Raw genomic sequence first — 14,093 nt, forward strand, 5'->3', positions numbered from 1 at the left:
GTTATGTTAGGCAAATGGGTTGAACTAGATGAACTTAAAGTCTTCATTCAACCTTAATAACTATGTTACTATGTATGTAGTACCTGTTCTGCCAGAGTACCAGCCTTGTCTGCCTGTCCTGCCAGTGTCTCAGCCATGCCCGCCTGCCAACCCGTGTTCCGTCCCCCAGTGGGATCAGCAGCCACATACAGACACGACCCTGGAGTCGTACCTGGCAGCTACCTGCAGCACAAGCCTGACCTCGACATCAGAGGCTCCAGTGAACACCAAGGTAGCTGCTTAGTCACATCCCTTCCAGGGTAGTCTGGTTTGTGCCACTGTGGGGCCACAACACCCCTACGCTCGAGCCAACAAGTCAGGGCACGAGCATTACACTGCGTGTTCATTCATAGTGGAAAATCGCATCTGCAATTGATACACCTGCACTCAGTACCAGGGCTAGCTCCAGGTTTTTGAGGGCCCCGGGCGAAAGAGTCTCAGTGGGCCCCTTTAACACATACCACGATTCATGATGCACAGATACAGCAGAGAAATATAGGTATAGTACAATGCCAGAATTCACTTCTTACATGATGATAGCTATTGTAAATTCTACAATACCATACAGCAGAGTGTCTTTATATAAGTCAACCCCTTATATGCCAATTTTTGTGACCTACTCCCTCTTCCCCAGTTACCAGTAGGCATTTTATTGTTAGCTGAATTTGCTGCAAAGAAAAACCTGCATACATTGAACGTGACAATTTTTTAATGGAAAACTTTTTAAAGTAGACATTAGAAATTATTAACGTAGAACATTTGTAAAAGTGCAAAATGGGTAGCATATAGCACAACCACGTAGTATATAGCACAGCCATGTAGTACATAGCACAGCCACGTAGTATATAACACATCCCACGTAGTATATAACACAGCCCACATAGCATATAGCACAGCCATGTAGTATATAGCACGGCCCGCATCTCCCCCCCCCCCCCCCGAGAATGGCCCCACAGTCCAGTACTCACTGTTATACTGTTATAGTTAAAAAAAAAAAAACACCCTCCTCACCTCTCCTTGTGCCCGCACTGCTCCCTGCTCCTGTCTCAGCGGCTGCACTGCCTGGCACACAGTGAGTGCGTGATGATGTCATTGCGCACCCGCAGTATCAGAGGCAGAGCGGGTAATGATGGGAGAGGGAGCGTCAGCTGACTCTCTCTCCTCCATCATTGCTTTGAACTGTACCGGCAGATGCCAGTATAGTTCAATGCGGTGGCGGTGGGGGAGTCGGCGCTAGTGGCAGGCGGGCCCCCCTGCCTCATAGGGGCCCCATAGCGGCTGCGTGATATGCCGCTAGCTGAGGGTCTCTGGGGGAGTGGGGGCCCTAGATTGCTGCATGCCCCTAATGCCGGCCCTGCCTGCAGGGGCCCCCGGAGCCTCAGTGTACCGTACCGTGAATGGGCCCCCCTTCTCGCCAGGGCCCCGGCACTTGCCCAGGTGCACCAAGTGCTGACACCGGCCCTGTGAAGTACCTCCCACCGACGGCACACACATAGGTGTCTGGCATGTTAGTGCAGTAGCGGCGAGTGTATCATCTGCAGCTGACACATTTGTGTGCTGTCTCACCTGGTGACTGATATATATACAGACGGCTGGCGTGCTAGAGTGCGGGCAGCGAGTATATTGCCTGTGGCTAATACACCTGCACACAGCCTCTCCCGTTGACCAAACACACATAGGTGGCTGGCGTGTTAATGCACTGGCAGTGAGTGTCTTGTCTGCAGCTGACGCATTTGTGTGCGGTCTCTCATGTTGACCGCACATATACAGGCGGCTAGCATGCTAGCGTGCTGGCGGCGAGTATATTGTCTGTGGCTAATACACCTGCACACAGCCCCTCCTGCTGACCACACATACATAGGCGGTTGGTGTGCTAGAGTATATTTTAGGGCAACGACATTATGCATATGCTGCATTCCGAATGAGCTGCACAACACTCTTAGCAACTTACAGTATGTCTGGATTAACAGCAGTATGCTAGCCATCTTTGCAGTGACATAATTATACCTCTCTGTAATTTTTCTGATGGCATATGATATGCAATTGGTAATAAAAAGTGGTCATAAACATCTTTGATCCATTGCAGTGTTTCAATGGGTATTATAAATTCTTTATAGACAGATATAGATCTGACATTAAATCTGAAACCCTATATTTATTGATATATGAAACCCGACCCATAATTTATAAAGGATCATGGTTAGGGATCCTGTAAATAATAAATATATATCTCTGCAGTCTAGCCTTATAACATGACTCTAGTGGGTCACAGTAGTGATTATAACATAACAATTCATTTTACTGTGACCCAATATACATCCTAATGAAGCTGTATGCAAATTTGCTTTTAAAATAAAATATTTAATAAATAAAAGTTCATTTTTATCCACATAATCACCCCTTTTTTTCTCTTTACCTTTATTTTTAATGCATAATTTCTTGGTGTTGTCCAACTATGTGAATAATGTCCGATGAGATTTGACAATTTAATTATTGTTAATGTGTATCAGTCTGTCTATTCAAATCAGCATATCTGAATGTGTATGTTCCTCTTTTCCAGAATACCGCAATCTATAAAAGGCTCAGTTTATTGCTATGGCATTGCAGAAGGGGGGCAAGAGGAATGGGAGTTCGCTTGGAATTATTATAACAAATCAGACAGTGAAGATCATTGGGAGCTGACCTCCCTCAAACAGGGCTTGAGTTGCACCAGGGAACCATGGCTCTTGTATAGGTAAGCAGGTAACAGTAATGACTGTACATCTTACATAATAATGTAATATAGTAGTCTTAAATTTGTTGTCCGCTTCATTTTATTATTCTATAAATGGGCTCATTGTGTTGGAAAAATAGGAAAACCTCACATAATTAACGATCAGACTGGTGTTGCTCCTCTGCACTCCATATTGTGTCAGCCATTGTTCACCTCCTTTTCTCTTCTGGCATATGGCATAAGGTGACCATTGACTGACTGCAGCGGTCACATTTTATTCAAACCATAATAAACAGTAAGAAAACCAGCAGGTGGCATGTTAGGGACTACTGGAGGAGAGCATGTGTTTCTAAAGTTTCCACCGTAATGGTCCCATTCGTACAATAATAAAATGTAGTGAACAACCCCTTTAATTCGAAGGTCAGTTTATCCCTATGAAAGTTTCTGATGCCTATACTGCATAACTCATCAGTGTTTTGCATGTATGCAACCTTCCCATCAGGTTCTCTGTGTCCTGCTAGCTTGGTATTATAACCTGCCCTTATATCAGTAAGTATGGCCTTTTTAGTGATATAGTGCCACTTTGAAATATCCTGATTAAAATATCTGACAGTGCTAGTGTACAGTCATGGCCGAAAGTGTTGGCACCCTTGAAATTGTTCCAGGTAATGAAATATTTATCTCAGAAAATGATTGCAATTACACATCTTTTGTTATACACGTTTATTTCTTTTGTGTATATTGGAACATAATTTCACACTGCAAAAAAGGGGAGAAGCCAGCGCAGCCTAAGGTTAAGACGCAATACATAAAGTGCAAATGCACATATTAATTTCTAACTGTATTTTCTAAATGAGACATTTAGCAAACAATTGATCAATTCTTTGAGCCACCCCGCCTCTTCACGGCAATCTCATATTGGGGCAGTCCTACACTACGTTTTTTATATTCGCTGTGCCATAAAGGCCTCCTAAATGAACTAAATGCAAGACCATATTAAAAACATGCTGTACCTGGAGCATATACTGAGTCACCCCCATGGCGCCAGAGTAGGCAAGCGAGGATAAAGGTTGACCAGGTCTAGACAGACATTTCGGATCCAACCTCCACACTGCCCATCCAGAGCCACAGATGAAGAGTGAAACAGGCTGAGGCACAGGTGCCTGGTTATGTGCGCCATTCTTTCTGTGTCTCAGTGATTGATAGGCTGCTGTCCACACACAGCAGCCCTGCCCTGCCTCAGGCTTTGTTTAATCATGCACCTGTGCCTCAGCCTGTTTCACTCTTCATCTGTGGCTCTGGATGAGCAGCGAATATAAAAAACGTAGTGTAGGACTGCCCCAATATGAGATTTCCGTGAAGAAGCGGGGTGGCTCAAAGAATTGATCAATTGTTTGCTAAATGTCTCATTTTGAAAATACAGTTAGAAATTAATATGTGCTTTTGCACTTTATGTATTGCGTCTTAACCTTAGGCTGCGCTGGCTTCTCCCCTTTTTTGCTCTATAATTTCACACTAATCCCTTAAAAAATGGGCAGAACAAAATTGTTGGCACTCTCAACTTAGTATTTCGTTGCATACCCTTTGGAAAAAATAACTGCAACCAATCGCTTCCTATAACCATCAACAAGCTTCTAACAACTCTCAACTGGAATTTTGGACCACTCCGTTTTTGCAAACTGCTCCAGGTCTCTCATATTTGAAGGCACCTTCTCCCAACAGCAATTGTAAGATCTCTCCACAGGTATTCAATGGGATTTAGATCCAGACTCATTGTTGGCCACTTCAGAACTCTCCCGCGCTTTGTTTCCAGCCATTTTGGGTGCTTCTTGAAGTATATTTACCCAGCTTTCTGACACTTTGTAACCCAAAATCCTTTGGTAATCTTTAGATTTCATGATGACGTGCACACAGTGAAGGCACCCAGTGCCAGACAACCCCAAAACATCTTTGAACCACAATATTTCACTGTAAATACTGTTCTCTTTTCTTTGGATGCCTGATTCCTTTTTCAGTAAACAGTAGAATGATGGATTTTAGCAAAAAGCTCTATCTCGGTCTCATCTGTCCACAAGACGCTTTCCCAGAAGGAATTTGACTTACTCATGTAAATTTTGGCAAACTGCAATTTCCCTTTTTTATGTCCATATGTTAGCAGTGGGGTCCCCTTGGGTTTTGTGCCACAACGTTCCATTTCCTTCAAATGTCAGTGCTGACACTAATGCACGCTGAGAAGGCAGGACAGCTTGAATTTCTTTGGAATTTGATTGGGACTGCTTATCCACCATCCGGACGATCCTGCATGGCAACCTTTCATCAATTTTTCTCTACCGCTCTCGTTCAACAAGATTAGGTACAGTGCCATGAGATGAAAACTTCTTGATTCTTTTGCGCACTGTGGACAAAGGAACATCAAGATCTCTGGAGATGGACTTGTAACCTTGGGATTGTTGATATTTTTCAACAATTTTGGTTCTCATGTCATCAGACAGTTCTCTTTTCCACCTTTCTGTTCTCCACACTTAGTGTGGCACACACACAATGCAAAGATTGAGTCAACTTCTCCCCTTTTTATCTGGTTTCAGGTGTGATTTTTATATTGCCCACACCTGTTACTTTCCACTGGTGAGTTTGAACGAGCTTCACATGCTTCAAACAAAAGTTGTTTGCCCACAATTTTGGCAAGATGGAAACAATTTTGTACATCCCATTTTGGGGGGCTTTGTATGAAATTATGTCCAATTTGCCTTTTTTTTCTCCATTTTGTTCTCTTGTTCCAATGCACACAAAAGAAATAAACATGTGTATAACAAAACATGTTGTGGAGACACGGGGGTCAATGAGTGCTATAGTCCAATGGCCCAAGACCGCATGGACCAGAGCTCATCCCACTGAATGTCCATTCTCCTTTTACCATATGAAGAATACTACTCAGACAACACAGGGTGAGCGTAAAACAGTGTGGCAATATTTTATTGAACCACAAAACAGACAATAATACATAGAACAGTCCCAGCAAAATACCCAAGATGGTTCAAAATTACAGAGTCTCAGCCTTCCGCAGGATTATAGCTGCTGCGACTCCACGGCTTCCAGGGCTGACAACCCCCACCTGTGATACCCACAGAGAAGAGTTAACAACAAGCTTAGGAAGGTGACAGTCCATTGAGGCACATGACCAGGTGACCGGATGGTCACAACTTGGTTTCTCCGAATGTCTCCATGGAGTCAGGTGACCGGTAGGTCCCAATCCTGGCTTCCCCAAACATATCCATGGGGCTCAGGCAACTGGTGGGTCCAAATCCTGACTTCCCCAAACATATTCATGGGTTCAGTGGTGGTCAACGGAGTAGATCTGTATTTTTTCAGCCGAGGCCATGGTCCTGTAAGCTGATATCCTGTAGAGGTCCCTCTTGATGGAGCTATGTTGTCCTAGTAGACTGTTCTTTCAGGAGTTATTGTGTCCTTGCTGTTGGTCTGTCAAGTCACTTGATTATTTAGTTACAGAAACATATCCCCCTTATATAGTCCACAACTATTGTCCTTCAAGCTATCATCCAGAGGTCAAGGGGGAGATGGGATGAGATTACCATATTGTTCGGATCATAAGACGCACCTAGGTTTTAGAAGAGGAAATTAGGAAAACAATTGAAGCAAAAAAATGGTCAATTCTGTACTTAATATCCTCTATCCTGGTATATATGATCCCCTCATCCCCATTCTGATACACATGGCCCCTCATCCCTATCCTGGTATACATGGCTCCTTCATCCCTATCCTTGTATGCAAGGCCCCCTCATCCCTATCCTGGTATGCATGGCCCCATCCTTATCCTGGTATGATTAACACCATCCCAGTCCTGTTATTCATGGCCCCATCCCAGTCCTGGTATGATTGGCCCCATCCTTATCCTGCTATGATTGACCCCATCATGGTCCTGGTTTGATTGGTCCCATCCTTTTTCTGGTATGATTGCCCCCATCCCGATCCTGGTATGATTGGTCCCATCCTTATTCTGATATAATTGGCCCCTTCTCGTTCCTGGTATGATTGGTCCCATCCTTTTTCTGGTATCATTAGCCCCATCCCATTCCAGGTATGATTGGTCCCATCCTTTTTCTGGTGTAATTGGCCCCATCCCATTTCTGGTATGATTGGTCCCATCCTTATTCTGGTATAATTGACCCCATCCCGTCCCTGGTGTGATTGGTCCCATCTTTATTCTAGTATAATTAGCCCCATCCCGTTCCTAGTGTGATTGGTCCCATCCTTATTCTAGTATAATTGGCCCCATCCCATTCCTGGTGTGATTGGTCCCATGCTTATTCTGGTATAAATGGCCCCATCACTTTCCTGGTAAGATTGGTCTCATCCTTTTTCTTTTATAATTGGCCCCATCCCATTCCTGGTATGCATGGCCCCATCAGGAATGATTTAAAAAAAAACATTACACTTACCTTCCTCCGCTCCCTCGCAGTCACAGCGTCCTGCTCCGATGCCAGCAGCTGCTTAATGCTTGTAAGCAGCGCATGGCAGGGATGTCATGTGCTGCTCACAAGCAGAGCACAGCTGCCAGAATACTCACTGGGACCGTTCATCGCAGAGAGCGGTGAGTATCCGTTCCTCTTCAGTAGCACACAGTGTCAGCCAGCGGCTTCCTGCTGCTGTGGCGGTCACGTGTGCCGATACTTAAGAGAAATGAATATTCAGAATATTCATTTCTCTTACGTATTGGCCCACGTGTCCGCATTAGCAGGAAGGCTCCGGCTGAAACTGCGCGCTACTGAAGAGGAATGGATACTCACCGCTCTCTGCGATGAACGGTCCTGGTGAGTATTCCGACAGCTGCTGGCACTGGAGCAAGACACTGCGAGGGAGCGGAGGAAAGTAAGTGTAATGTTTTTTTTTTAAATCTTTTCTGATGGGACCAATCATACCAGCAACAGGATGGGGCCAATCATACCAGGATGCCAGAAAGAAATGCATATTCATTGCCCTCCTCGCCCATGGGCATGGAATGCAGTGCATATTCATTTAGCAGCTGGCTCCAGCCTCCTGTGACTCGATGCTCTGCCAAAACCGCTCCCCCACTGCCCCACCACAGCTAGAGCCCATACATCCGGACTATAAGAACCACCCCCCATTTTCCTCCACAATTTTGGAGGAAAAAAGTGCATCTTATAGTTCGAAAAATACAGTAGCTTGCATTGTTTGAGTATTTAATCTATCTGCATAGTTCGTCCTTATCGGTTTTGCGGGTCAACAAGTCACAGGACCCACATAATGGTCAATCAACATATTTAGCAAACATCCATTGATCAATAACCCTGCATCCCTGCCTTGCAAAGATAGCAGACAATAAGATACAACAAACATCAACTCAAAAGTCAACATTCATGCTCTTACAAACAAATAGTCTGTTACTTGACCAACTAAAGAAAATACACATAAATTCAAAAGTCAACATAAAGATAAAAGCATATGTCTATGTGCCTCCTGAATTTACATCTGGGTAATTAAAATTAAATTTTATGTTCTCACACATGAGCAATTGTAATAATTTTCTGGGAGAAATACTTAATTCTCTGGAACAGTCTCAAGGGTGTCTACACTTTCGGCCATGACTGTACATGTTTTAGAATTAAATGAAGCTCCTCCTGAGATATTAGATTTACATTAAAAGCCTGATGGAAAAGAAACATTCTCCTTTCCTTTGGTATACTTTTCCACTGTCTGGTGTTTTTTCATATTTTATGAAATCAATATAGAAGCAGATGTTAAATATTTTTGCATGAATGGTATATCTGTAGATGTTCTGAAGATCTCAAACATGTCATGGGAATCCATAATACAGCAAACTTTTGTGAGTTAGTGTGGCTTCTGCTATGTTAAATGACAAGTTAAAGTGGCCGTCCCGTTCTTTAATAAAAGTATGTTCTCCACATTTTTTCAGCCTGCTTTTGTAGCGAAAAATGAAACCTTTTTCCTATCTCAAACTGAATGACATTTTCTTTCAGATTTGAAGAAGTTTCTGCAACATGTCAATTCTTTCAGCGTTTTTGCAGAGTTTTCCCCCCGTTCATACTATTAGGGAAAAAAACGCTTAAATAAATCCATCAAAAACACACACAAAAACATGGTGAAAACCTCAGGTTTTCTTCCAAGAGGCACATTTTGATGCAGAAATGTCTGCAGTAAATACTTAGTGTGCACATACCCTTAAAGCCTGCAGTCAAACTATGTGACTGCAGACTTTTGAATCCTAAAAGCACACTGCGGCAACTTATAGTAAAACATCGGACAAACCCTTTAAGATATGCAACATCATAGAATTTTTCTGCCTCATGGTAACACAGATGTAGCAAACAGTAAATTTACATTGATCTAGAGATGGTGCAAAACTATTCGCAATACCAGTGTCCATCTCAATCATTTTTGACCATCAGATGGTAGCCTCACGTTTTGCCTCCTACCTGTCGGCAGCCACAGCTCCTCATTTGATCAGCTGGCCTGGCATGATGCAGCATTGATGACGTTGCGCCAGGTCGATTAATCAAAAGGGGAGTTGGGTATGCCCTCAGGTAAGAGGCGATTCACAGGGCTCTCATCCGGTGGAAACTGATTACCAACGAGACTGCTGGCCCACTACATGCAAATCAAATTGCACCAATTCTGTATAATTAAAGTAAGTGCCTAGATGTAGAGGAGATTGTTCCTGATTTATTTCATCCATATGAACTTCAGTTTTTCATGCAGTGAAAAAGAAAAGTTGTTAATCTCTTCATTTGCCATGTTTTACTCCTTGCACTCATTGTATATACAGATACTTAAAGGATAGCATGAATAGCGATTCTCATGATATGCTGAATGTCTTGTTGCATATGCTGAAGACTGACGTAGGAAGACACATAGCTTGGGACTTTTTGAAAGAAAACTGGCACAGATTAAATGACATGTGAGTATTCATGGTGTTCTGTATGCAAATTGCTGTTTAACATGCTGATATATTACTTTTTGCGCACATCCTCACTCTTTTCTTACACTGACAACACATACATTACTCGCTCTACTCAAATTTACTGAAAATTACAGAAAAAGCAAAACTAAACTAAATGTCTCTAATAGAGGTGTGAAATTCTCCTGAAGTTCATTTTAGGGATCATACTCATCTGTGAGAAAAATGGAAGCGTGCAATCCGCTAAAAAATTGGATTGCACTCTGACCAGTGTTTATCTATGAGTCCCTGATCATCTACAATTTTTTGCCCAGTTCAGATCGGGCTGAGAAAAAAATTGCAGCATGCTGCAATTGTCCTCGTATCTTGAACAAGACTCACCAATGCAAGTGAATGGGTGCGATAAAAAAAAAAACAAAACGCATGGCACTCGGACCATGCAGGTGCTGTCCAATTTTTGCACACCAATGTCTTTGAAAACCCAACATTTCAGCAGCTGCGTACACTAAAATCAACAAAAGAGAATAGATAGAGTAGATATATACACATACTGTAGAATTGATATAAAGATGTCAGTGACATAAATAATTAGTACAGTGCTTGTATAGCTTACTGTACGTGTATTTAATTAATCAATAAATGTCTGAAAAAATGGCATAGGATCCCACAACATTTTATTAACGAGTAGAGGGAAACCGGACAGCTGGGGCAGAGGTGCATAGTCTGGGTTGGGGGTAATACGCATGGAGCTTCCCAGGCTATCAAAATCAGCTCTTAGCCTTATACTTAGCCTTTCCTGGTTATTAGAATGGGGGATACCCCAAAAAAATTACATAGCAAAGGCTAGGCAGACCGCTGTGCGCTGATATTAATTGCCTAGGAAGAGGCCATGGATATTGGTCCCCTCCCACATTAAAAACATCAGCTCTCAGCCGCAGAAATGGCACATCCATAAGATGCACCAATTCTGCCATTGAGCCTCACTCTTCCCACTTACCCTGGTGCGGTGGCAAGTGGGGTGATAGTATTGAGGTTGATGTCACCTTTTGTAGTGTAAGGTGACATCAAGCCTAAGGATTAGTAATGGAGAGGCTTCTATAAGATGCCCCATTACTAACCCCATAGTCATACTGAATTAAAGACATAGCAAAAATAAAGCCCTTTATGTGAAATAATGACACAGACTTTTAATGAGTCTAAATTTACAAAAAACACGTATACTAATAATAATAATAATAATAATAATAATCTTTATTTATATAGCACCAACATATTCCGCAGCGCTTTACAGTTTAACAGCTTCAAACACAACAGTCATAAGTAACAATGTTAATAATACAATAATTAAAGCGACACAAAACGACCCTGCCCGTGAGAGCTTACAATCTACAATGAGGTGGGGAAATACAAAGTACAGGTGTGTATTTACAATGATGTATTTACAATGATGGTCCAGCCATCTTCAGGGAGTGGGGGATAGATGGAAGTAGTGAATGGGCTACACACAATGGGGCATAGGTGCATAGTCTGGGTTGGGGGTAATACCCATGGAGCTTCCCAGGCTATCAAAATCAGCTCTTAGCCTTATACTTAGCCTTTCCTGGTTATTAGAATGGGGGATACCCCCAAAAAAATTACATAGCAAAAGCTAGGCAGACCGCTGTGCGCTGATATTAATTGCCTAGGAAGAGGCCATGGATATTGGTCCCCTCCCACATTAAAAACATCAGCTCTCAGCCGCAGAAATGGCACATCCATAAGATGCACCAATTCTGCCATTTAGCCTTACTCTTCCCACTTACCCTGGTGCGGTGGCAAGTGGGGTGATAGTATTGAGGTTGATGTCACCTTTTGTAGTGTAAGGTGACATCAAGCCTAAGGATTAGTAATGGAGAGGCTTCTATAAGATGCCCCATTACTAACCCCATAGTCATACTGAATTAAAGACATAGCAAGAATAAAGCCCTTTATGTGAAATAATGACACAGACTTTTAATGAGTCTAAATTTACAAAAAACACGTATACTAATAATAATAATCTTTATTTATATAGCACCAACATATTCCGCAGCGCTTTACAGTTTAACAGCTTCGAATACAACAGTCATAAGTAACAATGTTAATAATACAATAATTAAAGCGACACAAGACGACCCTGCCCGTGAGAGCTTACAATCTACAATGAGGTGGGGAAATACAAAGTACAGGTGTGTATTTACAATGATGTATTTACAATGATGGTCCAGCCATCTTCAGGGAGTGGGGGATAGATGGAAGTAGTGAATGGGCTACAAACAAACAAAATAACTGATTAGGGAACATGGTAGGCCACTCTGAACAAATGTGTTTTGAGGGAGTGCCTAAAACTATGCAAATTGTGGATGGTCCTAATTTCTTGGGGTAGAGCATTCCAGAGGATTGGCGCAGCACGGGAGAAGTCTTGTAGTCGGGAGTGGGAGGTACGGATTAGTGCAGAGGTTAGTCGAAAGTCATTTGCAGAGCGAAGAGGTCGGTTAGGCCGATAGACAAAAATGAGGGAGGAGATGTAAGGGGGTGCTGCACTGTGAAGAGCTTTGTGGGTGAGAACAAGTACTTTGAATTGTATCCTGTAATGAATGGGCAGCCAGTGTAATGATTGGCGAAGAGCGGACGCGTCCGAGTAACGATTAGCTAGATAGACGACCCTGGCTGCTGCATTAAGGATTGACTTGAGAGGGGAAAGTCGAGTGAGGGGGAGGCCAATTAATAGAGCGTTGCAGTAGTCCAGGCGGGAGTGGATCAGGGCAACAGTGAGGGTTTTTGTTGTTTCTATGGTGAGAAAAGGGCGGATTCTAGAGACGTTCTTTAGGTGTAAGCGGCATGAGCGGACAAGAGATTGTATATGGGATGTGAAGGAGAGATGGGAGTCAAACATAACACCCAGACAGCGCGCCTGCTGCCAGGGTGTTATTATGGTGACACCCACGGAGAGGGAAACGTCAGGTTTAGGGAGGTTAGTAGATGGTGGGAGCAGAAGAAGTTCAGTTTTGGAGAGGTTGAGTTTCAGATAGAGAGCAGACATGATGTCAGAGACTGCGGACAGACAGTCAGTGGCGTTCTGTAGTACAGCAGGAGTAAGGCCAGGGGATGACGTATATAGTTGTGTGTCGTCGGCATAAAGATGGTACTGAAAGCCAAATCTGCTGATGGTCTGTCCAATTGGGGCTGTGTAGAGGGGGACTGTGAAGGGTCTAGGATGGAGTGAATGGAAAGGTAACCGGTATACTCACTTCAATGCCCAATCCACTGAAGCCAATGTCTCCTGTAGCAGAATGAAAATAATAAAAAAAATATTCCTCACCTGTCCACTGATAAGATAATAATTTAATTGTTCCATGACACGTCTAGCTCTACTCCATCTAGATGTCAGGCTGCATTGTTGCATGTTGCAACTATACAGCCTGCCTTTGAGCAGAGACACTGAACTGTGCATGCTTGCTAAGCTTAGTGCCTCAAAGAGAACTCTTTTCACCTCACTGACATCACCACGAGCGTGAGAACCTTCTTTGTGTCAGTAAGGTCATCGTAGTTCAGAGCTAGTGAACTTCTTTCACCTCAATTACATCAGCACTGTGGGAAAAGTTCTATGTGCGTTCTCAGTGACGCCAGTGAGTTGAAGTGAGTTCATTGGCACTGAACTACGATGACCTTTCTGACAGCATCACGAGCATGATAACGTTCTCACTTTCGCAGTGAGTTGAAAGGAGTTCACTGCAAGGAACTGAGCTGATCAAGTATACGCAGCTCAATGTCTTTGCTGGATGGCAGGCTGTATAGTCGCATCATGCAACAATGCGGCCTGGCATCTGGATGTAGTAGAGCTAGACGCATCATGGCACAATTGGATTATTATTTTCTGGACAGGTGAGGAATATGGGTGTTTATTATTTTAATTTTTTTACAGGAGACTGGCTTCAGTGGATTGGGCGATGAAGTTAGTATATGTGTTTTTGGTAATTTAGATTAATTAAATGAGTCTGTGTCATTATTTCAAGTAAGGGACTTTATTCTGGGTGTTACTTTTTTAAGCAATTTGAATATGGGGTTAGTAATGGAGAAGTCTTATAGATGCCTCTCCATTACTAACCCCTGGGCTTGATGTCACCTGACATTGCCACCGCACCAGGGCAAATGGGAAGAGTGAGTCTGAGTGCCATATTTGGTGCATCTAATGGATGGGCCATTTCTGGGGTGGCTGAGAGCTGATGTTTTTAGTCTGGGAGGGTGCCATTATCCATTTCTCCTTCCTAGGCCATTAATATCAGTCCTTAGCTGTTTGCCTAGCCTTTGCTGGTCATTAATTATAAGGGGGAACCCTACGCCATTTATTTGCTGGGGTCCCCATTT

General features: G+C 43.1%; 1 protein-coding gene across 2 annotated transcripts in view; it reads left to right on the forward strand.

The window, feature by feature from the left end:
• Nucleotides 1-14,093, forward strand: part of LVRN (laeverin) — a 200,058-nt gene that overhangs the window by 137,523 nt on the left and 48,442 nt on the right. For both annotated transcript variants that reach the window (XM_069753189.1, XM_069753199.1), the window contains exons 17-18: nt 2,600-2,773; nt 9,576-9,707. In XM_069753189.1, the coding sequence (XP_069609290.1) occupies nt 2,600-2,773; nt 9,576-9,707 (306 nt within the window). The remainder of the gene's footprint in view (nt 1-2,599; nt 2,774-9,575; nt 9,708-14,093) is intronic.

Source organism: Ranitomeya imitator, chromosome 1 (assembly GCF_032444005.1).
Source record: "Ranitomeya imitator isolate aRanImi1 chromosome 1, aRanImi1.pri, whole genome shotgun sequence".
NCBI lineage: Eukaryota > Metazoa > Chordata > Amphibia > Anura > Dendrobatidae > Ranitomeya > Ranitomeya imitator.